This window comes from Limulus polyphemus, unplaced genomic scaffold (assembly GCF_000517525.1).
Source record: "Limulus polyphemus unplaced genomic scaffold, Limulus_polyphemus-2.1.2 Scaffold76, whole genome shotgun sequence".
Taxonomy (NCBI): Eukaryota; Metazoa; Arthropoda; class Merostomata; order Xiphosura; family Limulidae; genus Limulus; species Limulus polyphemus.
In genome coordinates this window covers 875,303-902,338 of record NW_013665686.1, presented here as the reverse complement: position 1 = coordinate 902,338, position 27,036 = coordinate 875,303, and the positions used below count along the sequence as shown (strand labels likewise).

General features: G+C 33.6%; 1 protein-coding gene across 1 annotated transcript; it reads left to right on the top strand.

The window, feature by feature from the left end:
• Positions 1-6,821: 6,821 nt before the first annotated feature.
• On the top strand, positions 6,822-25,952 carry LOC106466876 (leucine-rich repeat-containing protein 57-like). The gene is made up of 5 exons (XM_013927192.2): positions 6,822-7,494; positions 13,371-13,506; positions 19,018-19,286; positions 21,010-21,195; positions 25,768-25,952. Exons 1-5 carry the CDS (start codon positions 7,414-7,416, stop codon positions 25,807-25,809), a joined length of 714 nt encoding a protein of 237 aa, XP_013782646.1. The 5' UTR covers positions 6,822-7,413; the 3' UTR covers positions 25,810-25,952.
• Positions 25,953-27,036: the final 1,084 nt, after the last annotated feature.

The following is a 27,036-nucleotide window of genomic DNA, read 5'->3' as shown; positions in this document are numbered from 1 at the left end:
CCTGTTCCTTCGTGAATGCCCTAGCTATTTACTAGATATAGGGTAGTCTGGTATATATATAAGATGGTGACAACGTGACGGGACAATGTGTAGGTGATGAGTAATTGAATGTATGCGGACTGAATATTGTTGCCCTCGTGAGACGTTTGTTATAGAGCGACTGTTGAAATTAAGTGTATCGTAAAGTTGTATTCAGAAAGAATAAACCAGTTTTATTAAGAAAGGACTTGTGTCGCTAAAGTTTCGTCAAACGAATTTACGGGAAATCAATTAACAAATGGAGACGTAACACTATTCTTTAATTTCATTATCTTTGTCGCCGATGTGGTTAACTATGTATTTCTTTTTACGAAATTAGTGCTTACTCAACTATACTTTTCTAACTGAAGTTTGGATATAAATCTGATAAGAGTGACCTGTACTTTGTAAGCTGAAAGTCTATCTATATTTCATATCCATATATAATAATTGATGACAGAAACATCTTATCTTGATCAGTTCATGCTGATTAATTGGTCTGACTGGGTGGAAGGACTCTAGTATATCATCCAACACTCTTTAGGTTATTTTGTTTAATCCTTTAAATTGGCGAGAAAACATGAAAATAATCGCTAAATGAGACCACAAAATCATATTGAAAAAATCGTTCGAGAAGAGCAAAGTCGAAGCACACAAAAATCAATTGTATTAAGAGGGGAAAAAAGATATAACAATTCTGCTAATGAAAAAATATTCTCTATAACATTGTTATTAATAACCAAAGTTATCCCAATGAACGACTTTTAGGTCCAGGAAATAAAAAATAACAGTTACTTTATCGCATGATGTTTCAATGTTACTTCTTTGTTAAGGTTACAACTTCTGAGTTGTCTCAGAGCTAAGTATCGTGTAATTACGAAATGTCTAAAATTCTACATTTCCAACTATACATTCAAACTAGAGAGTGTTAATGTGAGTTTGTCAACTAAAGATTCATAAGTCTTTTTGTAGTTTTTAGTCATTTATGCATTCAAAGTTTAACTGTATCCAAGTAAAGACAAGCACTTACAGTAGCTGACGATTGTTGATTTTAAATTCCCATAACATGGTATGAAGATGGATAATAAATGCAATAAAATGTTCCTATGATGTAACAGGGCATTTACTGATTGTTATTTCGAATTTGACATTTTCTGAAATTTACATTGAGACCTATACAAATGTTTATGACATATACATCATTTTTGATTACATATAATAGAAATCCAACAGAAAGTTGAGCCTAACAGCTGGTAAAAACGATTACACTTTGAGTAGGATTAATTTTCCAAACATTTCTAATGTATTATATTGAAGTGGCAAATAAACGAAAATTCAAAAGTACTTTGGCAGCTTTATACACTTAGCTGTAGGCCAAAGTAAGGATTACATTTAATAATTTTGTGATTGTGGTTTTCATTCTTGTTTCATTACTTTTTGTAACAGGATCAGTACTTCATTTTAAAATTCATAATTTTTAATAATCTTCTAAGGTATATACTTTACCTTTAGAAACTATCCTATGTCTATCCATCGATATGTAGCGTCATCTGTTGAGTTGAAATGGGTTTAGGGTCAATCCCACTATTCTTGGTAAAAGAGTAGCCCAAGAGTGGGTGGTGATGACTAGCTGCCTTCCCTCTAGTCTTACACTGCTAAATTAGGGACGGGTAGCGCAGATAGCCCTTGTGTAGCTTTGGGCGAAATCCAAAACAAACCAAAAATGCGAGTATATATACAGATCTGCAACTTGTTGGCTGAAATTACCTCCAATTGGAATTCTCTGTATTTAGAAAACATATTGGCTAAATTGCACAGATGTATTATCAAGTACAAAATTCATGGCCTGCAAGAATTCATTTGATGTGAAAAAGTGGTAATTTTTTGTGACCTTGTGACAGAAAGTTCTGTGTTTACTAACGTATTGGAGTAATTTACCGGAATTATTAAACCTGCTGGTGGGCGTATTAATACGGCATATATATATAATATTCAAGTCACGAGCTCGTTATCAAAGGTTTCATAGTTCAAATGAGAATATTTGATGCCTGAACGATTTAAAACTGATTTGTGCGTCATTTTAGAAATATGCCAGTCATCCAAAATATGCAAGTCCAATAACTTTCACCATTCTTTCACGTTTGGTACAAACATGGGCACCAGACCTTTGCTGACACTACATAAAAGACATACAGGTAAAGTTTATTTCATTTTATTTCTTATACAATTAATTGAATACGTCGATTTTGAATATGAAAATTGAGCAAATTACATGACAAACACAGTCAATATAAAGTCGTGATGAAACGGCATGTATCAGAACTACACTTTTTCACTGTTTGGCTTTCAGTAGGTGATGTGAACTTCCGAGAATTTACTGTTTTTCTAAAGGATATGTGACAGCCTTTTTTCGACGCAAACGAACATACGCTTTCTTCATAAAGATGTGTTGAGATCAGGGATTAAGAGTTTACAAGACGGTATATATATAGAATTGACATACTACTTGAGGGGACGTAATGTTATTGAAAGAAAATGACTGTGATACTGTTAACAATAAATATGTAAAAATTGAGTTAATAAAAGACTACTATGGTCAACCTATAAAACACAGTATTTATTTATTTATAAAATAAAGAATTGCGCACAAAGGCAGAGAATACACCGTAAAGTCAGAATTATAATATTAAACAAAATTGCGTTACACTAAACAATAAATAAACTATAAAACAATAACCCCAAACGCAACTCTTTCAAAACAAAAAGTTATATAGAAACTTCACAAAATTTATTAATGGTTATGTAATATCCTTAAAAGAAATGTCCGATTTCATACATGCGTAACAAAAACAAACTCAATAAACAGGGATAGACACAATTCTCTGATAGACTGTAACATCCAATAAATGACTTACTGTTTTCGATAACACTATCCAGTCTAATATCAGGGTTTTTATATTACCTTGACCAAGAAACCAGGATTGATAATATACAAGTCTGGAGCATGCTTTTAAAGTTAAAGTAACATTAAATTTGCACAACATATACGATGTAATGTTGTGATAAAGTGTGCTCTTACTGTCTCTGTGAGCCACTTGAGGATATACAAAACATTTCTAAACTACGTGCTTGCATAGGCTAGTTAACATATGAAGTTTACAGTTAAAATTTCATCATGATGATTATTTTTATGACCAACTTTTAATGCATCTAACAAAAGTAATTTCGTTGTCGTGTTTTATTTCTGGTAGATGGAAATGCTGTACTTATTTTCTAGCTGCATACTTCTACCAAAACGTAATTTATACAGATACAATTCGTGTACAAAATAAATACAGAGGGTTAAATTGCATTTTATGAGAACAGTATGCTTGTACTAAGACAGAAGTGCGAACCGTTGCGATATTTGGTTCAGTGCGAATTTCAGACCATTGAACGATACAATGCTGCCATGAATAGACCTTTTGTTGGGGGTAATTGACAAAACGATGGTCAAAGAATAATAATTTTATTGCGAGAGATAAAATAAATGTAAAAATTTCTAACTAAAAGGAAAGTCAAGCACGCACATGTAAAGATGAAAAACATCTAAAAAGCATCACAGCACATACAAGATAGAAACCCTAATGTCAAAGTTTGCAAACGTTGCTAAAGAAGCTTTCTCCTAGAATAACATTGCTAACATATTGCAGATATTTAAGTCAACTGTATGAGATAATTTACAAAGACATTTCCATTATTAAGAAGCACAACCCACGAATGCAAAATCTGCTCCCCAGAGAGAGAGAGAAAAAAAAACCCTGCTAAAACTGGACTATACCTTACTCGTGAGAAATGGAGAATTGATACAAATCTTGACTAGGCCTGAGTATATTGAGCCGAGGTTTAGTTTTTCAATCATGACACAAAGAACGAAAATAAAGTTCTTCAATAGGGTTTATAGTGGCTGCAGTTTTCATAAAATGGAAAACTTAAACATACATAGTAAAGCAAAGGTCAATTTGTTTCAGAAGTGTTTCGCAAAATACACAAAGAGTTATTTGCTTTGGATTGCACAGCAGTGCACCTACGAACCAGAGATAATTAAAGTGGTGTTCTTACAACACTCTCTCCGACATACCTGTGAAGTAAGCTTACTGTGTACTATGAATTTCTTGTCTTTTGTTGTTATTAAACAAGGTCTTGAAAGCTGATGTTCAGGTTGAGTGCAACTCCTTGGAAATTCTACGAAGATAAATGGTCTATAGTTGATATTGGCCCTTCTCAGAGAATCACCAAATGGTCATACATGTTTTGTGTTTATAAAATAATTTCAGATTAACACAAGAAACTCGTCAAGATATCATCTTACAACGCAGATACAATAATTATTATTTCTAAACTAATAATTACCTTTAAGGAATGACTACTACTTAGGAATGGCAATACCAGAAAATTCTGAAATGACAAAAGAAATTGGAAGTCCGTTTCTAATTATAAAAATTAATAATGTTTTTAAAGATGGAATGCATCTTAGTCTATAAGATATAAATAACTTGAGGAAAAAAATGATTGTATTTAAAATTGAACCAGTACAATTAGGCAATTTGTATTAAAAATCAAGTTCCACTTGTGACTCATGTTGAGTAACTGCAAAGCAGGGAACAAGGAAAGAGCATGACTGCACTCCACCCTGGATTATTCCAAATATTTCACCCACTGAAAACCACCCTATCGAATTCCTAAGCAAAAAACCGACCATTCAAATTATTGGTTACGATATATTATGCGTATATATACTAGTGATACGCTAAAAAGTCGCTAACATTTCCGGTATAACAATTCAAAAATTTCTAAAACAGACATTTTTTCATCTACTACCTACCTACCTATCTGATCAGTCAGTGGGGCTAGCCCCTACACGGCTCGGACTATCACTACATGATTTCTCCAGCTTACTTGACTGGTTTGTGGGTATCCGCTTTTGGTATTCCGATAAATATATACAGATTTTTTTATAAATGGTAAACATATCATGCACGTACTTAAATATCTTAATCTGTGAGTCGCGGGTTCGAATCCCTGTCACACCAAACATGCTCGCCCTTTCAGCCGTGGGGGCGTTATAATGTGAGCGAGTCGAGTGCCTTAACCACCTGGCCATGCCGGGCCCAGGGATGTGGAAGGAAAGGTTCTTTTTACCTGAACTACTTCTATAGATTAGTTCTCACAATAATTTATTTACAAGCGTCACTCTAAACTAGGCAGTTTCTGCCCATTTCATCTTTGTTTGTACATCATGAATACTCTGCCGAATTCATCTATAAAAGGTCAGGACTGGTCAACACGATCGAAGTCATAGTATAGATATACAAGAAGAGACTTACACAAATCATAGTAACAGCTGGCTCAGTTAGGAAAGACGCAATAACTGTATGGGCAGGAACCGTGTGGAGAGATGGACCTTTAGTGTTTGAACAGTCAATGGCAATAACTGGGTGATCCAGCTCATTTGAAACATACAGGATGCACTCTGTCTGGTTGAACAGTAATAGTGAAGATTTTGATAGGCTCCCTAAACTTCATCACAGGTTTTATTCGAAGAACACGGGTAAAACCTTCAAAAGACTTGAAGGCTCTTTTAATAGTGACTTATATTATAAGACACAGTGATACATCATTCAGTCAGAAACTGGACCACCTAGCTGGTAAGCCACAGGCCTTGACCAACCTGGTAAGATTTCAGGATGATGTAATCCATGAAATAGGATATAAACCGAGGAACTAAAAAGGATGAAACAAAGCTCATACTGGTCAACTGGAAGACTGGATGAAAGATTATAGAAGTATGGAAGGAAAGCGAGTGTAAATCAAATTGAATTGGGCATACTGCTAGAAGTACCTTGAGGATAAGGAGGAGGAAAGCAGGTGCCAAAATCTTCAAGCATAAAATAATAGTAGAAGTAATACCATTAAAATGATCTTATTTGTACTTGGTACCTAGTGTTACAAATAACAATTACCATAAGAAAAAGTCATAACAATAATTAATAATAATAAAATAATAATTACTAATATGTAAGAGTGTTTGCCGCCTCCCTGTGGTTGGTGTTTGGGAATTAGAGGCAGTGCAACGCTAGCTGGCATGTACACTAAAAAATGTGTTGCAAGAATAATAATTTGGTTTTATTTATGGGTAATGTTAAAAATCGGCTTGTATTTTTAAAAACTGTTTTCACATTTTTGTTTTTGTATTGTACTTACTTCCTTCTTTTATACTTGAATTAAAAGGAGTGAAGGAAAAAATGCTGTATTTTGTTGGATAGAATAAATGTAAGGATGGTGCGACAGGACTTCACAATTGGAGTGAGGAGAGCCTGTGTTTTGGTCAGTGGTAAACGCCTGTAACATGTAAATAAACATGCAGTTTGAAAATGTCAAATTGAAAACTGTTAAAACCATGTTTCACTAAGCTTACAATTTTTAATAAAAATCATGTAACTGCAGTGAATTGTGAGAGATAAAGATATATTTGAAATGCCATTTGTAGCACCTCTAATTTAGAATCCGAAATGGACAAACTAAGAGGGATGTGAGGGAAAATCTCACAGCTAACGTTATTTTTAACATAAAATTTAAGTCGTGTGGCTTCCAAGTTCCAATGCTTCACCAGCTTTAAGCATTTAAATGTGACTAAGATAAAATCAAAATAATATTACTTATTATGTTCTATAGCGCTTTATGGTTGTATATATATATATATATAACGATAGTTTGTGGACATTACATCACAACAAAACGATTGAGGAGTTAAAGATGTATAGGAGTATTATTACTATTGATATATTATTATAAACATCGAGTAGTGTATTAACGTGATTGTTTTGTTATTAATTCTAGGATAGGCTAAATCATAATCACGTATTTTACGCAAAAATTATAGTGTCGAGGTAACGGTTTGATCGGTGTATGGATACTGCGTTAGGCTTAATTTTGTATATAGTAAGGTTTAGTTACCGTAAAAACTAGTACTCGTATAGGGAAACGAGTTTAATGTAATAGTAATACGGCTGTTGCTAGATCTGACTTGAGTACTTTTTGTGTGCATTGTTATTGATAAAGTGGCTAAGACCAATAAAATTGTATAATATGTTTAAAAAAATAATATATATATATCAAATAGGTAAATTTTAACTTGAGAAACACTGCAATTGTGGAATGCGGTAGTAAACTGTTTTGTCATTAGGCCCTACTAGTACTATTAGTATTAATATTAGTACTATTATTGTCAGTATCTAAAACTACGTTCATTTACCAAGGCAGTAGCAAACTGGTGAAACTGGAAGTTAAAATTTACTTAACTTGAAGAATTTAAGTCTTAAGCCTACTTTGAGTTTGATTGATTAAGCATTCAAAATGGGTAATTCAATCAAGCCACATATTCAAACCGCAGAAAAGACTGGTGTTTGTCAGCTGGTGAAAAATGGATTAAATGATGTAAGAATTAAAAACATTTATACTTATAAGTTATAACGTATAAGGCCAAATCATTTAACTACTCCTAAATTCTTAAACAATTTTACAACCTGTAAGTTAGTACTTTTATACTAATTATAGGCAGATATCTAATTTGAAGATAGCTTGGTTAATTCATCTAAGTAATTTTTAATGTAATTAACAAAATCCTTAATTAGGAAAAAAAAAAGATGAAATTACATGTAGTTCCAAAACAATGATCATACCATTTTTTATTACATATAGTTGTCATTTTATATTTGGTTGTGAACTATGAGAGGGGAAACTCCAAATTCCAAGTACAAGTTGACATTTAAACTTTTCCTTGGGGAAAATGCCCTTACCCCCCCCCCCCCCTTCTCCTCGAAGATGCCCTCAACACACTTTTCTGAATCTTTCACTTCTTAACACTAATGATCCAACAGAAGTTAAAAATATATAAAATTTAGAGAATTATGATAGTGTTAGACAAATTATCAGGCATTTTCATAATTCTAACCCTTAAGTAATTTTACAAAAGATCAGTCTGCATCTATTTGGGTTACAGTAGTCTAGCTGGATCAATATTACATGTAGGTAAAACTTTAATGTTGTGTGTTGAGATGAACTGTAGTGTTGATTACTCAGTGTACAATACTAAACAGTTTGTCTAGTGTTTATAACTAAAATGATGTTGAAGTACTATTCAACTTTTCTTTTTCAGTTTATGCTTTTTCATATCAATCTACTGCAATTTGTGAAACCATATGAATTCTCAGTGTCATTTAGACTGGAACTTTTTAGGCTTGCTACTGAATGAACTTGAAGAAGTGATGTCATTATCACAATTAGAAAATGACCCATAATTCTATGACTGCTGCATGTACATGAGTAATGTTTCTCTTACATAATGGCTACCAATTGTTCTGAAACAGTACTTCCCTCTGTTCACAAGATTAGCTTTTCCTGTTTTGTGCTGCCCTCTGTATGCAATCTTTTTTATAACACATACCAACAGCCTTCCACACCCCCTGTTGGAATCAAAGATTCCAACATGTCACTCATGCAAATCATAATGCGTCATCTCTCCACCAATAGGAGAGCACTACTATCACATGACACCTGTGACTCCATGTGCCACTACTGAACCATCACTTCTTGTTTGGCAACCTGGTGGGTTGGGGTCCGGTGGGAGCTCGTCTGGCAACCTTTGCTCATCGGTGGAACCCTTTCATCTCTGATGTTTGGGTTCACCACATTTTGTCAGGGGGATTCATCATACCCTTTTTAACCCTTCCTCCCTTGTCCCACATGCCTGTTTCCTTTTCTCCTCCTCAGAAAGTGCAAGACCTTTTCACACAACAGGCTATCGAACCTGCTCTATGTAGCTTGCAGGAGTTTTACTCCTACCTGTTTGTAGTTCACCAACAGACTGGGGACCGTAGGCCGGTCATCGACCTCTCCCGTCTCAATCGACATGAGCACACCCCACACTTCACCATGGAATCCTACCTTATGCTTTGGTGGGCTTTTTCTCTGGGTCTTTGGATGACCAAGATGGATGTCTCCTATGCTTAGCTGCATTTTCCCATATCAGAGTGTTCTCGTCCATTTCTTCGGTTTGTCCATCGTGGGGTGTACCTATTTTGCACCCTACTCTTTGGGCTGGAATCAGCGCCATATGTTTTCTGTCAGGTGGTGTGAACCTTTGCTCTACATCTTCCTGCCCTGGGTTTGTGCTTTCACTTTTACATGGATTACTGGCTTCTTCTTGTTCATTCTGAATGGGAGTTGGCCTGTCATACTTGTCAGCTCCTTCTCGAAGCTGCTTGGGTGGGCTAGTTGATCAAACTGGAGAAGTCCTTCCTTAATCCTACCCAGTACCTCATTCATCTCGGTGTTTCCTTCAATACTCATCTCAGTTGGGCTCAACCTTCTCCTCTCCGGCTCTGTGCTATGGAACTGGCCATTCAGAATGCCCTGTCTGCTCCTCCACTTTCTGATCACTAGGTGCTATTACATTTGGGCATGTGGTCTTTTATGACTCCTCTCTTACCCCTTGGCTGGGCTCATTGTGATCCCTTCAATGAGCACTTCATGACCAATGGAACCTTGCTCGGGATCACTTGGATACTCCTATAACTCTTCCTTCCTACATTATAGACGATCTTCAGTGGTGGTTGGACAAAGTTCATACATCAGCTGTCCTCCTACATGGTCAGATTTACATCTCTTCACGGATGCATCCCTTCAAGGCTGGGGTGCGTGGGTTGATCATCAGGATGCTTTGGGTCATTGGTCTGACTGAGAACATTCTCTTCATATCAACTTCTTTGAATTTCTTGCTGTTGATCGGGCATTAGATCACTTTCTTCCCATCTCCAGAGATCATCTGGTCATGACAACTAGGTGTCTGGTACTTCCAGATTGGGACAATAACATGGTATTCCATTCCCTTAATTTACCTCCATTTGAGCCCAATGCTTCGTGCTCTTTATTTCACTTATCCCTTAAGGCAAATTTCCTTCTTCTCTTGGCTGGTGGGCATCATCGGTCAGATCTGTTTGCTGTCAACGTCACTCACACGCTGTACCACCAAACCTGTCTTCTCCTTTATTCAGATCTCTCCTTCCTTCCCAAAACCTCAGGGGCTTGCGAGGGTAACTCCTCCTTTTCACCCATATCCCTTCTCTCTATTTCTCATCTCTACCCTCGTCCTTATCTGGATAGACTTATATGCCTGGTACGTGCCCTTCATTTTTATATTGCCCACAACACTTCTTTCAGGGCTTCCAGTTTCCTTCTCTTTATTCCTCTTCCTCTCAGGATCTTTGTCCCTTTACCAGTTGGGTTCATTATTTAATCTAGTTGGCTTATTCTTTATTGTCCCCTTCCCAACTTGCTTTTTTCAATGTTACCTCCCATCAAATCCGAAACTTCACCTTTCCTCGTCTTCATTGTCATTTGGAGGAGATTTTGCAGCCCAGCATGTGGACCACCCTTCAGATGTTCATCTCCCATTACTTACATCATGTTGCACTTTCTGCTTTCTGCCTGTGGCTATATTTTAGACTTCGGTGTGACTATGACACTAGGGAAGTCTTGGTTTAATGCTTTCTTTTATTTCAGTGGCCCTGGCTTCGAATTTGATCTCTTGGATTGTGCCTGACCAGGTATTCTTTACACACACAAACAAATCCACACTGTAAACCATGTTGATTCACACACTCTTTCCATGGCTCTGCATGCTCTCTTTGAGATGGGGTGTTTCACAAGATCACTGGATGGTCAATAACCTCATGATACTTACTTCATAAATAGGCCCATGCCAGATTGTACTACCCATGGATGGCATGGGTAAAGCAGAAGGGGATAGCTGGCCATCCCTGCCATGCCTCGATTGAATAAATTGGTATGATCTGCTTTTCAAAATAGGGTTTCGTGATCATCCATTGCACTGTCTTGGGTGTAGCCATTCCTCCGGACTTTCCAATGCACTCTCCTCTCCCCCCTTTTTCCAGTGGAATATAGGAGTCCTTGCCAGTTCCAAGCCACTGCTGGATGGGTTCCACATATATGGCTATAACCATTCAGTTCAGAGTATGGCAGTGGTATTCTGCTGGGGTAGAAGGCGTAAAATCTTCCGAATTGAGTGACAGATACCACAGAGTGAGACATCTAAATGCAGTTCACCCCTTCGATTGGGTGCCCTCATCCTACCCTCAAGCAGATGTTGGTACCCCACGGGCTGATCTTGGATATTGAGTGAACCAATCAACTTTAGTACTCACACAGATTTGGGGTTGTCCATCTTCCTTCATGGGTCACGATGGGTATACGTGGGATGTTTCCATTTCTGTCATGGGCACTTCCTCATTCTCTCTACAAATGGGGTTTCATTGATCTTTGAACTATATGCTCATGGTTGCGGGAGTTGATTGGATTTACCTCGGATACTGGATGATGCATTCCAGGATCCCTTGTTGGGATCACTTTCCTGACTTATCTTCTCCCACTTGGATGTGCTCCCTTCCTTTTTCTACCATGCTTGTTCGTAGCTGTTCATGGCGAGGAGATACCTGGTTAAGAAGTGGTGCGGTGACCCTCTTCAGATTATCTGATCTGTTTCTCTCATCGACAAAAGTATCCTTCAGACAATTTCGGGGGTACATCTGTTCTTCTCTCCCACTGGTCCCTCCTCCTTTTTAATGTGGGATTCTAGCTAATCTTGTGAGCGGAGGGAAGTACTGTATTGGAAGTTATAATTTTCCTATACTGAAAATGTATTTCCGATAGGTACTTCCCTTTTCTCTCACTTCCCACCCTCCTTCCCACAATCTTCTGATGCTTATGTCATCTGCCAAACTTCAAAGTGATCGTTCGTTAGTGACACATAGAGGGAGTCCCATGTCACAGGGTAGTAATGCTCTCCTATTGGTGGAGAGACGATGCATGATGATTTGCATGAAAGACATGTTGGAATCTTTGATTCCAATGGGGGGAGGGTGGAATGCTTGTGGCATGTGTTATAAAAAAAGTTTGCATATAAAGGACAGCACAAAACGGGAAAAGCTAATCTTGTAAGAAGAGGGAAGTACCTATCGGAAATATATTTTCAGTATAGGAAAATCATAACTTTTGTGAGACTGTTGAGATGTCATGTGAAGCACTGTGAGCAATTTTGGCCCACTTTTTTTACAATATGTTGGAAACAATGTAGAGACAGGTTAGTAAAATATGTAGTTTAAGAAACTGAAGTCGCAGAGGGATATTCCCCATTTTAGACTTTTTTCATCAATAGCACAGAAGTAAAAATATTCTAATGAGCAGTCTGAGTGCTGGAATGACAAAGCTGGTAATATGTCTTGGAATATTAAACTTTGAAATGTCAGATGTCATCTTATTCTCAGCCAGTGATTTTTATGAACTTGAGCTTGTGAAATGGTTTGTAAGATGATGATGTGTGTGCATGTCTATATGCTGGTAGTTTGAACTAAAGATTTGTGTTGAATGAATTTGCGTATGTGCAGGAATATGCTTAACCTGATTCAGATGTTTTGTTTATTTGTTGACTGGACCAAATGGTCTTCCATTACTCTACACCTATTTAGGTTAAATAGATGTCTACCAAGTATTAAAGCTGTATAGATACCAATAGCAGTATGAATGTAGTTAAGTGTTGTTAGGCTATTTTAATTCATCCATTATCAGATATATATAGCTTATAAAATATTTCAGGATGGTGTCACCTTGTTAGAACTTAAAATCAATTCACATGCCATAGAGTTTTTTCTAAGTGGGCATATGATTTTCTATTGTTTACCTTCTTGTCCTGCAAATGTTTAACCAATATGAATTTTCCATATTGCACTATCTTTTTCTTCAAATTTAAAAAAATTGACATATGATAAAGCCAACTTGAGAGTAAGAAAAAAGACATACTTAGTTATTCTGAGCTGTGTGATAATTTCCCTATTCAGTTAAAAATATTCATATCTGTTGATTCATGGTTGTATGGGGCTCAAAATGCTCACAAATATGAAAACTGAGACATTTAAGCAACTGAAAGGGATCTATTGGGATACCAGGACAACATTCCAAAAAATGTTATGTCTGGTCACCATGTGAATTTTTTTTGAATTATATTATTCTGGCATTTCCTTTGGATGTTACTTATTGCATCTTCATCAGGTTCTGAAGAAATTGAATTAGCTAATAAATTTACAATTCTTGTGGGGAGAATTTGGCAGTTTTTTCTTAATTTTATTGTTTTTCAATTATTGAAATTTATTGTCTACATGTATTTATACAATACTTTAAGTGAATGAATAACATGAAATGTTTTTTTTTTTAGTAAAGAAATCTGTTTTTTTTTCTAGTTTCCCCGGGAATTATTACCACTCACACAGGTTTTGAGGACCTTAGATTTATCTGATAATAAAATTTCAACACTGCCAGGAGCAATTGGGAACTTTTCTCAACTGAAACATTTAATTATGAACAACAATAGAATAAGTAAGTTATTTAAAATTTTAATTTTTCTGATTCACCTTTCTTAAAAATCAATAATTGTTTTATTTTTAGAAATTAAAGTTTAATATGTTAGATTTGTTTTGCCTTGCTCTTAAGTAGAGTTATGACTCTTATTGTTTATTACATAAAACTAAACATCTCAAAGTTTTTAAAAGTCTTTTATTTAAGTCTGAACTTTGACGGAAAGTTAAAACTAAAGGGAAATGTATCTAATTAGTTCATGTATATACGGTACTGGAAATAATTATGGAAAGAGGCACAAAAGGGTATCACAAAAAATACTAAAGCAAATGAGTTATGCAATTCACTAGTGTTTTATTTGAGAGCCTTTTGCTTTACACAGAGCATTATACATTATTTTCATCTTTATAAATGTAAAATTGTGGAATATTGTATCAAATACCCTGTATTACTTCACAAACTTCAGCCAGATTGATTGGTCACCTTTTGACCTCAGTTTTTACATTATGCCTGTACAGCCTCACAAACATTAATATCTGGACTCTGTGTAGGCCAAGTCATGTTTGTGAGTGTTCCATCACCCTCTTTACCATCAAGATATCTTTTCATCACATTTACTATATGCTTGGGCTCACTGTCTCGCTGGAATATGAATGCTTGCCTGACGAGCTGTATTTCTGACGGAACAGCACGATGAATCAGAATCTGCTTGTACTTGTTAGTATTCATGGTACCATCAATTTTATATAGATAATCAACACTGTTGATTGAGATACAGCCTTAAACTTGTTCTATTCCTCTTCTTGTCAAAATCCCACCCTTCTTGGTGGGTCATATGGCAACCTCAGCATATTTTTAGTATTCCATTGCAAGTTAGCACAAGATTCACATTTTCAATAATAACTTATTTTTTAAAATACTGTCCTTTTGAAGCTTTTTACCTATGAAATTGTAGGCTACGGCTTTTACATTCCAGTACTAGATTCATCTGTAATGATATTGATAGGCTAGACATCTTAATTCTATCACATTGTGGTCTTGTTTTCATTAACTTTAAAATGATTGTGCTTGGTGGAAGGTTTTTTTTTTCTTCTTCTTCTTCCAGAGAAAAGGAGCTGGAGATTAGTTCTATATATGCATAATATTCTCCTGCTAACTGCAGTAGACTAAGCAGGTTAAACTAACTCTTGTTGATTGTTGCCAAACAGTTTAAGCTTAGACTTATCTATAAAGGGCACAAGTCTTCAACTTTGTTCATTTCATTGTTTTTATTTAATGCCTATTTTAACCTTTTTGTTTGCTTACCCCTTTTTTGCAGTTTTTAAGCAGTTGCACATCCATTGAGACCATTTCATATTAGTATATATGTTGTTATTCTTGGGGTAACATTTGTTGTGTATTTACAGCAAGGATACTAATAAGATCTCTACTCATTTGTCAGCTATCTTATGAAGCATGTACATTGAGATAGTGAACATTACTTTTGGAGAATTTTTGTTTTCCCATTTCAACCACTTCTGTTGTTAACAGCACCTATTTCATATACCCTCTTCAGAGTTGTGTACAGCTCCTATTGGCATATAGTCTTGCTTCATTTTTTATGATAAGTATCTTTGGGTAGCCAAAACTGATTTTTACTTATTTGTTATATAGAATTTCTTTCTTGTGAGTAATGACTGGATACACACTACTACTGGGCATAGTATGACCACTTGTACTTTTATAAGCTTTATATTGGTGCAGTTCATTTCTACACAGCAAAAGGGTGGTAATACCATAGTATTAGTTTTTTATACCTCTTTTATCCTCAACATTTCCATTATTTTTTTCATTACTTTGTCATTTGATGCTGGCATTTCATTTCCCTGATTTTAGTATTTTCAAAATACAGAGCTCTGAACTTTTGAATGATTTAGTTGTCTTTTATATTTAAAATTCTATATTACGTACAAAAATTAACGTACTGTTTTTTCATAAGTAAAACGTACTTCCCTGTAATTAAACTTACTATTTGGTTTAAGTTGTATAGAATATTTTTTATGAAAAATTTTAACTTAATGGTTTTGATGATATTGGGGAAAAAAGGTGTTATTTAATGTAACTAAAGTTCTATTTAGCATTACTTTTTCAATTCTTATTTATAACATTGCTAAAAAAATAAAGAAGAAAATGAATATATGCAGTAGGTATTATTGAACTTTATGTATGCCATTTCCTACTTCTTATTGTTCTGTCAAGTAATAATAATTTGTTTACTTTTGTCTTTTGTAGTAATTATCTTCTGGGGAAAGTTTGTGATATTCTGCATAGCATGATATAATTCTTCTTAATGCAAATGAGTGTGGTTAAAACAAATACAAATATAAAGCTGCTTCTTATAATAAATGCAGGGTAATGCATATGGGTTATCATAATTTGAATTATAAGTATTATTTTTTTAACCGTGTTATGGAAGAGAAAGATCTTGGTGTCCCTGGTTGATCAGTCCTCTTAACTCTTTCACTATGGGCTCGGTCTCGGGGACCGACCTTGTAACCATTTTGTGCTTGTTATTGTTTCCATGCTATAGCTTTTAATACAGTAAGCATATCTTCATGAAATTTTGCAGATTGTCTGTAAACATTATAAGGCTTTCATAAGCAAAATATCAACTTTTTTTTATTATTAAGTTTTAAGATTTTTTAGGTAATGTTTTTCTCATGCATTTTTTCTTATCGAATGTTGACTGTCCATTATGCAAAGTAATTTTGATTTTAAGATTAAAAATATTTTTATGGATCAGAAATTTTCAAATTTCACATGAAAAACCTTTATAACCTTCCGATAGTTATCAAAAGTTTTTTTTAGAAAAACTATATTTTATCTATTATTTTAACAATTGTATCTCTGTATGGATATGGTCAATTTGACTGACCTCATCACCACCATAAAAAATTAGGAAATGGATATAAAGTATGTTTTTTCGTTCTAGAATGACTACAAATTATAACACAAAAGCACAAACATTCATTCTAAATAGCTTAAATCTCATAACATTATACATCTATATATATATTTTTATTTTATTGACATTTCAGCCATGTCTGACTAGCATTACAGAAGTTGCAATGATGTGGCGCTTGTGCACTCGTGCTACCGTATCCAAGAACATAAAACTGGCCTTCACAAAGTGACCTGTGTTCTAGTGGACCAGTATTTTGTAAAATACAGTCATATTTCGGTTAAAATACATCATATATGTATATACATTATTACTATTTACAAACACGTTCTTAAATTTCAATTATTTTCTTAAAACATAGAACAGTAAATATAGAAGTATAGAAAACAATTATCACCTCTAGTTACAAACATTGTACTTGTTTGCTGCTTGCCGTAAGTTGCTAAGCCTTATCATATTTTGCACATGGAGGATGTAAAACAAAATAATTTCTTTTAGGTTTTATATATGCATTTTGAAATAACAAAAAATCATAAATTACTGTATCAATACTGTAGAATTCCACTATAATTTATCAAGCTTGTAACTAAGGTGTATTTGGGACTAAAAAAATATGATTTTTTGAGCTCACTAATGTCTTACCTTAACACTTGGCATATAGCATGAAAAGAAAGAGTTTCCCATGCAAATACTTCACAGAGGCTGAAAAAACCACTAGGTGGACATTCTGAGCTTTTGATAGGTTATACACTAGGTGAAGCAGGTATGCGTAAGCAAGTATTTTCAAAAAATGGAAGAGGTTGATTCAATAGATGTATTAATATCTCGGAAAATAGAAAAGATAGGAGGTTTTTATCTTAGATTCTAGCTTGTAAATGTCGGTAATTTGAGTATCTAATTCTTAAAAAACTATAGACTTTGTATTTGTACATCACAAACATCTAATTTGAACCAATGCTGCATTCAACATACCATGTGACACAAAAAAAAACGATGTGTAGGCTGTTTTTTTTCATATTGCTTTTAAATTAAGAGGTTAACTAATGTATTATACTAAAATTTGAATTATAATCTACAATTTGATACCAAACTTATTGACATACATTCATAAAATAGTAGTTCAATAAAATTTTGAATGTGAGTCTATAAATGTGATGACATGGCATTTGACCCGTGACCATAGATAGACCATTGTCAGTAGGTTAATAAACCATCCAATTAGTGTGCTGTTACTAGTGGAAGAGCAAATAGTATTTTAGGTTGCATTAAAGAAATCTTGAATACAAATGTAAAGATGTTTTAATTTTGTTGTATAAGTTACTGGTTAGGCTGTATTTGGAGTATTGTGTTCAGTCTTGGGCTCCATACTTTAGGAAGGACATTGAAGTGTTGGAAATGGTTCAGATGAGGGCTACTAAGATGATATGTGGCATGGAAGGGTTGTCATACAAGGTCAAGTTAAGATCTCTAAAATTGTTTTCTCTTGAGAAAAGAAGAGGAGTTAGAGGTTATCTGGTTGTGTATAAGATTGTTAAGGGATATGATGGTGTTGATGCATCATCTTTTTTTCATATTTGATATATGAGAATAGTAGGACTTGGGAACACATAAATTTGGTAGGGTAAGAGTGGCACTTAGCTATTATAATATAGTGTGTGTGTGTGTGTGGAGATATATATATATATATATATGTTTTAGTCTCTTTAACCCCTTCTGTATCAGTTTTTTTTGGAAATGAGGTAAAAAAAATCATTTTTTATTTTGATTTTTGATAGCCTATACTTATATTAATGAAGCAAAAATGTTTTTATGATCTGTTATTATAATTCTGTACAAAATATAGTTCATAAATACTTCAGCTTATGTATCCCACAGTGTTTACAATTAGAATTCCCCAGAGTAATAAGATTGCACTTTGAATGTGTGTGAAAATATTTATTACAGTATATGGTTTGGAGCCAATCCAGTATACATTGCAAGTGTTTGAATATTGGTCATCCTTCTGGGATGTTTGGAATTTGGCAGTATACCGTACGGACATACAAAGTTAACTGTTCACTTTATCGAGTGCCCGTATAGAGAATGAGACTAAAAACACTGCCCTTATTTGGAGTATTGAGGTACCTGTTATTGTAAGATTTATTTTGGTTACAAAAAGAAAGAAACTGAAAAGGTCTGCTTTTAATGGCATGGTGCCTGTTGTTTCGAGGTGCCCATTAATCCAATAGAGATCAGCGCAAACAGCATTTCCAATGCTATCTCGCAGCCAATTTGGTTGTAATACTTAACATACAAATAAGTCTGGGCAAGTAACTAAAATATGGTGAGAGTTAATTTGCCTGAATTATTTTGGGCAAATCACTAAAGAGGTTAAAATGAAAGAGTTGCTTAAGTTTTTGAAGAACTCTGAGATTAAATTAGTTTTATTATTTCTTTTGCAACCATGCAAGAACATTTTTATTTTGTTAAAGTCTGAAATTTCATAGTTACTATGTTTTGCATTGATTTTTGTTGTTGTTTCCAAAACTAACCTAAAATAGTTTAAAATGCCATTTTCAGTCTTTCAAGTACTAGAAGTGTTATCTATATAGGTTTTTTGCCAGAAGAATTGGGAAAACTGAAGAAACTCGAGACACTTTCTATGAACAACAATCATATACTTACATTTCCTTCATCCATTTCTGATCTAATCAATTTGAGATCAGTATATTTTAGTGGCAATTGCCTTACGGACTTTCCAGTAGTTTTCTGTAATCTTCGCCATTTAGAGCTGTTGGATCTTTCTCAGAATAAAATCTCTCAAGTTCCAGAAATAGTGAAGAATCTTCATGTAACAGAGCTAAATATCAATCAAAATCAGGTGAGATATTTTTCATAATTCACATATTTATTAAAAGCAAAATATAGTGAGATAATTGTATGTTTATGTGTGGTTAGTTATGTATGGAATTTGCTAACCAGTTAATCATCAGGATTATTAATCAATTATTCTCACATGAGACTTGGAAAGTGGAAACAAAACCAAATTGGTAATAATGGGGAAACGGTAATTTCAATTGGTTGATTATTTTTGAGTCGTGACACTAGTAGGTTAAACTGAACAACCTTTAATTAATTGAAATTAATAATGAGAAATCATAATGGCAACTTTTCTATTACTTGATTAGTTGAAATAATCAAAAATGGTAATAAATGGAAACATTAATTTTGATTAGATGATTATTTTTATATCGGCATTTGGATTTTGTCTGATAGATGGGATATCGCCAATGCATGTGGCTGTTATTATCACAGACATTATCCGTTATGGCAATAAGTTGACAACCTGGACCGATAAGAGTAATATATATATATATGTGTGTGTGTGTGTGTGTATGTGTAATATGCATGAATTTAATGGGCCCCTGCTCATCACTTATTGATACCTTTATAGTGAATGATGGTTTACTATGCTTTATTACAAAACGTTGAAATGGCAGCTCTGTATGTAGCATTGGATTTATTGTTGTCAAAAAGCTGGAGACAGACCATAAGGTTAGTTTTTTTTTATTTTTTATTAAATTAAGAAATATTCAGTATATGCAGTTGAGATAAAAAAAAACAACTAATAATGAAATATTTCACTGGTCAATTAACCAATTCTTTTAAACCACTCAAATACCCAACCCTGCTAAAACTAGTAGTCATTAAAATCTATGCCCTTATAACTAAATCCTGTTTATAGCTGGTTGATTAGTAGAATTTTTTAATTGATTGTTCGTTGGGCTCATTAATCAATTACATCCAACTGATTGATTATTTTCACATGAGACTTGGATATTAGAAATAATTGAAAATGATAATAATTAGAAACACTAATTTTAATTAGTTATTTTACATGACATTAATTTGTGTAATCGATACTCATGAATAATTCAATATATCAATTAATCTAGTTAATTGCCCAGCTCTAACCCAGTTTTAGAAACTACATTATACAATTTGCTTGTTGATTTTATTGATACATTAGAATTATGCAACAGAACAAGTGGTTTAATGTCTACCTTCTAGACATAGGGTGAAAAGCTGATCTCTTGTCAGTCCATTTCTTTTATAACCTGTAAATGGTAAACTTGCGAGTTAAATTGACCTTTGCAGCCTCAAGATGAAAGACATCATTATTTAAATAAATACTATTGTATCCAATGTTCATTATTAAAGTGCAAAAATGTTACATTATGCTTCTATTAATATGTCATTGAAATCTTACTATTGGTTTTTAAAAGGTTTCAATTAGTTTTCAGTTTTTACTTTGACAAGTTTTATGAGCTCTGCTTACTTTCTAGAATCTTGGAACATGCACACAAGTATTTCTCACTAAAGCATTCAAGAAATCAAAACCATACTCTGTTTTAAATTTGCTCAGTTTATGATTTTTATGTTAGCTAATTTTTTTCTTTCTTTACTTTTGAGGAGTGTGGGATACTGAGCAGAATATTTCTCTTGATTTGTTGATGGTCTCAGGAAAAAAAAAATGTACAAGTCCATTCCTGTGTTGGTTTGTTTGCTCTATGTGTACAATCCTACATCTTTTGGACTTTCAGATTTCTCTGTTGTCAGAAGCTATTGCTGATTGTCCCAGACTAAAAGTCCTCCGGGTAGAGGAAAACTGCCTACCATTATCTGCAGTTTCAGGAAGAATATTAACAGATTCACAGATCTCTCTACTAGCTGTTGATGGTAATCTTTTTGAAATGAAAGAATTTCATGGTCTTGAAGGTTACGAAAAAGTGAGTTTCAGTTATTAAAATGTTATGCATTAAAATATATAGATGGTTCAAAAGTGACTATACTACAGCTGCTGCTTGATTTAGGACATAGTTTAAGTATTACTCAGAAAACTATAATAATATTTAGTTTACGTTGTCTTAAGAAATATTGTCTTTGGTATCAACCATATAATACCACATGTACCAACTATATAATACAAATTGTATTGTAACTTTTTCCCCACCTTGTTTGTAATGAAACATGAGATTTCTGAATGTTATAAATTATTCATGTTGCAAATGTTTTCAAGGCATGAAAACTTAATAATAGAGCTAGGTGAGTAATGGTATTTGCTAATTTATTATCCATGAGCCAATTAATTGATTAGCGCACACACACACACACATGTACGTACGTACGTGTGCTGTTTTCATAACGTTATTTCACCACTGCATTATTTCATCATGGTGTTTTCTTCCTATTTACATTTTTTTTAAAGTAATTTTTGAATTACCCCAGATTTCATATCATAGGCCTCTTCTGAAAGTTGTCATTAGCACATTTTGCAAAAAAACTGTTTTTACCTTATTTTTACTATCACCAATAACAGTAATAATGTTTTTATTCTAAACATATCACAATTGCAATTATAAATTATTAGGTAGCCAGTTAGCCAATTTATTTAATTGTTGTTTGAATAAACATGAAAATAATATTCAAGAAAGGTTTGAGTCATCAAAATATTTTGTAGTCACCTACTATACTTACTAAACAATAAACTTAACTTATTAGATTTGATGACAATTTTATTTTATTTGGTGAACATGATGACAATTTTTGAAGCTTTAAAACAGATGTAATTTAATACACAAGTATTTTCACAATTCACAAACTAATAGAATGCAAAGAAATGTTTACAGAAATTATAAAAAAAGACAACAACCTATTAGAACTGTATATTTATTCTACTATTATGTGGTACTCTTAATACTTCCTCTATCCAGTCATATTGAAACTTTATATCTATTTTCAAGGCTGTGTTTCATTATTAAATAATCAAATCATTTGATGTAGCAAGGTTTCAACGAAAGCCTGTGCAAAAAACTAAAGAAAATGTTTGAAAATCAGGAAATTAATAATATATTCTTAAGGGGTGATAAGTTCTTAGTGTAGATAAAGTTATTCTTTGGAATGGGCAGAAAAAATCTAAAAACAATCTAGAGATATTGTTAGTGTTTAGAAAAAGCCAAAGCAGGAGAATTTACCATTGTAATGTGTATCTAGCACTAATATTGTATTAGCTTAGAAATAATCAGTTACTGGCTGAGGCCTTAACTATAGACTCCAGCTGTGTTAATTTAAGAAAACATTAAAAAAAAAGCTTTTATGGTAGTTAATAGCCTAGTCACATAAAAACACTGACATCAAATGTTTCTTTTTGATACTATATGGTATTCTAAAAATAGCTGTTTTTGTTATTTATTTCTGAAAAAAAAAAGTGTAGGGGGAGGAAGATAGATCTGTTCCTACTTATACAACATTAAATACAAGTTCCCTCCACTCCTCACAAGATTAGCCTTTCCTGTTTTGTGCTGCCCCTCTATATGCATTTTTTTTTATAATTCATGCCACAAACTTCTGCACCCCCCTATTGGAATCAAAGATTCAAACATGTCACTCATGCAAATCATCATGTGTCATCTCTCCACCAACAGGAGAGCACTACTATCCATGATGCATGAGACTCTCTCTATGAGCCACTACCATACCATCACTACTCGTTTGTCAGTGCTTGAGTTCAGGCATCTTCTTTTTGCTCATTACTTCATGGTTAGCCATGACCAGGGGTCCAACATGAAGGCTGCCATGGAAATTTTGCACGAAGAACTAAATTGGCAAAACTTACATTGTACTGCTCACTGCCTTCAACTCTGTATACTAGAAGGGTTTAAAATCAATTCCATTGACAGGCTGCTGGCTGCTGGGAAGAAGATTGTTACACACTTTCATCACAGTGTAGTGGCATCACAAGCTCTAAAACAGAAACAAGTCGACATGAACATGTCTGGTAAAAAATTAATCAACAGTTGTCTCACTCGATGGAACTCAACATATAAAATGTTAGATCGTCTGTTAAAACTCCGGTGGCCTGTAACTGCTGTTCTGTCAGATAGTCAAGTAACAAAACCCAGTGATAGATACTTGGATTTAAAATCTGAACAGTGGAAACTAGCCGAAGAATTAGTGGAGGTTTTGGAAAACTATAGTACTGCAACGACCTTTCTGAGTTATGAAGAAAATGTGTCAATGTCAGCTGTGTTTCCGATATTACATGGTATTCTTGACCAGCTAGAGCCAGACGTGTCGGGTTCTGGCATAATCAAGCAATTCAAAGATATTGTGTCATCAGAGATCTCTGAGAGATTTGAATTCAAATCTTTGCATGCTGCACACCCAATGCTGTTGACAGCTATTATTGACCCTCGATTTAAAAATTTTACCTTGGGTAGATACGCAGAAACTGAACAAGAAGCCCTAAAGAAAGGCATCATTGAGCTGATGGAGATGTATAAAGAGTATGAAGAACATGAGCCTGCTTCACACGAGCCTTCTCCATCTGTTGTAAAACGACCAAGGAGATTGACTGCATTGGACAAACTCCTAGGTGAGGAGGCAGTGGTAGCAGAACCCTCTCTCAGCTCAGAATTGGAAAAGTATCTGGCCGAACCTCCTCCATCTAGACGAGATAATCCACTTGTATGGTGGAAGTTAAATGCTGGTCGCTTCAAAGTTGTTTCATTTGTGGTTAGATGATTACTGTGCATACTAGCAACAACCACATCTTCAGAAAGAGTTTTCTCTATGGCAGGCTTAACAGTCACTAAATTACGAAGTTCTTTAAAACCAAAAAATGTTCACGCATTAATTTTTTGAACAAAAATTTAAGCAAACTGTCATTACAATAGTATTTATATTATTTATAGTGCATGTGTGTTACACTATTCAAACCTACTGTATTGTACTGTACTAACTATTTTAACTACTGCATTATACTGACTATTATTACTGGGTACTGCTGATGGAAATTTGGATGGTTTGTGACTGACAATACTATGTAATGCTACTAAATAAAAGCTTCCAGATTTCAGAAGGCCTGTAATCAAACTCTAGGAAATCTTCCTTGCTCAGACTACACAACTGCTGTCCAGTCATATTAAACTTTAACAGGTCAAATGCCTGAAGGTCAAACTGTAACAAATTAAATACATACATTGTTATAATATAACAAGTATACTCAATTGTAAGAAGCTTCGAAGCTTCGGTAGTTATCTTGCAAGAAGCTTCGAAGCACTACTTAAGATATTCGTTTTAGCCCTAAAAACAATATAAAAAAAAAACAGTACATTTACACTCTCTTTAACACTTAAGTAACCAGAGAGTTGACAATGAGCATTGACAGCTAGTTGCTTTTCACTTTAGTTAGTACCTCAAAATTAAGACATTTGCAGATATCTTTAGTAATGAGCAAGTTTAATGACAATGGAAATTGAACTCAATATCCTCGAATCATTATATTTCTTTTTGCTTAGCAAAAAATAAATATAATGGCAATATTTTAATTACTTGGATAGTTGGAATTGTCAAACATTAAATAATTGGAAACCCTAATTTTGATTAGTTGATTATTTTCATGACAATTGATTTGATCATAATTTTGATTAATTAATTGTTGGAATATTGAATACTAATTTTGATTAGTGATTAGTTTTGTTACATTAATCAATTAATTGATTAGGTTATGAAACTAATTTTTTTAATCTCTACTTATAGGTAATTGATTAATTCTCTCAGCTGTACTTAATAGTACAAACTTTTATAGTTCAGCATATAAATATATGCAATTATGGATTATATAATTTATAGCAGATTTGAGTTCTAACAATGTTTCCCCAAACTGAAGAGTCTAACATTTTACATATCTAATTCCAGTTTCGTGTTTTAATGTGTTCAAATTGAGCAGTTCATGTTGGTTGAAATTTTATATGTGCTAAAACATTGACTAGATATTTCATTGCAGGGCAGATTGGGGGGAGGTTTAGAGTGGCCCTGTGATTTGGCTGTTGGACTGGCCCTATCCTCTTTGGGAGGTCAAGACTTAGATTAAGTAACAATTGTATGCAGAGCTTAAAAATCGGAACTTTCTTTATACTAAAGTAAATAATATTTTTATTTTCAATTTCCATTAATAGTCCAGCAGGCTGGTCCTCTGTTAAAACTGTCGTACTGGCCCATTGATTGCACTAACTGCTGTTTTATTTGGTACAGGTTATGTATATATAGATGCATACATTACACAATTTCAGGTTTATCATATAGGAGTTTCACCTCTGCTTCCAGTGCTATCATCATCTAAATTGTTTTCCATTCACTCTCCATTTAATCTTTTTCTTTTTAGTGTTGAAAACTACTCAAAGATTTAGGCTTCTTATATAAAAATAATTTATCAGGATTGATATGTAAACTCTTAGTATTGATGAATTTTAGTGGTGTATGAATTGAATTTACTGAATCAATTTTATATAATCTTACAGTACATGGAGCGGTATACAGCAACCAAAAAGAAGATGTACTGATAAAAGAGATGTGTACTGGTGGCCCAAGTGCACATATGTATTAACTTTAAAGGAATATTTTCAATGTTTCCAAAACAGTATAATATTTGTTTTCTTAAGACTTAAAATTTACTGTTGTTAGCCTGTAATATTTTTATTATTGTAAACACTATATATTTGATTTCTTTGTTTTTTCCAATTTTAAAATCATTATAATTAGTCTTTTTTTTTCTTTTTTGTTACGACCCTTTGTAAAAGTAATACTAATAATTAGGAAGTAAAATCATGTAGATTCAACTTTAAATTAAAATTATTGAATACTTAAGAATTTAATTTTTAAATTGTTTAAATAGAGTTCCATTTCAGCACATTAACTGTCATCTTTCATTTTTATATATATTAATTGGTGATCCTTTTTACGTCACCTTCACACTCTTAAAATTCTTTAAGAATGATTGTTCTTTGCAGATTATTTAAAACTACTTGATATTTTATCTTCTAAATCTGGGATGTATCAATTTTAAATTTTGTGATTACTATTTATACAGAGCTTTCAGATAAAAAAATTTATGAATAAGTGCATTAATGTGGTATTCAAGTACACTGATGTCTGCCATAAAGTTACAAGTATCCACAATACAGCAGCTTCCAGAAACGTTGTGTAGAAATAAAATAAATTTTTATTCATACATTTTACACTGAGCACTGGGGACTTTTACCAGTACTGTCTAACTTCAGTACTTGTTATTATGACCTTTATGGCTGTGCTGCTGGAGCTGTAAAAAACACATTGTACAAGACAGGGATATGAGCCAGAATGATAATCCACTTTCTTTTAAGTGAACCCAAAAAAAATCCTACTATGTTATTTGACACCCCTTGATTACTTACATCAATGATCATTCCCATTATAAATATTCATTGGAGATGACATTCAATGTACACTAACTTCTACAAATCTCTGACCATGCCTTGAAATGAATACAACCTCATTTTGGAAGAATATGACTAGAAAAAAGGTCAAGTGAGTATAAGACTTGTTGAACAACCATTGTGGTACGTAACACTTGTTTAATACTTGTGGTATTTTTAGATATCACTAACTTCCTATAATAGTAACAAGATAGGTTTCCTGAATATTGGGAGATTTATCAAGATATTTACTGCAAAATAATTTTGTTTTCCCTGAGTAACTATGTTCACCAGAAATAGGCTGAACACAAGTATACAATCAGATTAAACAATCTT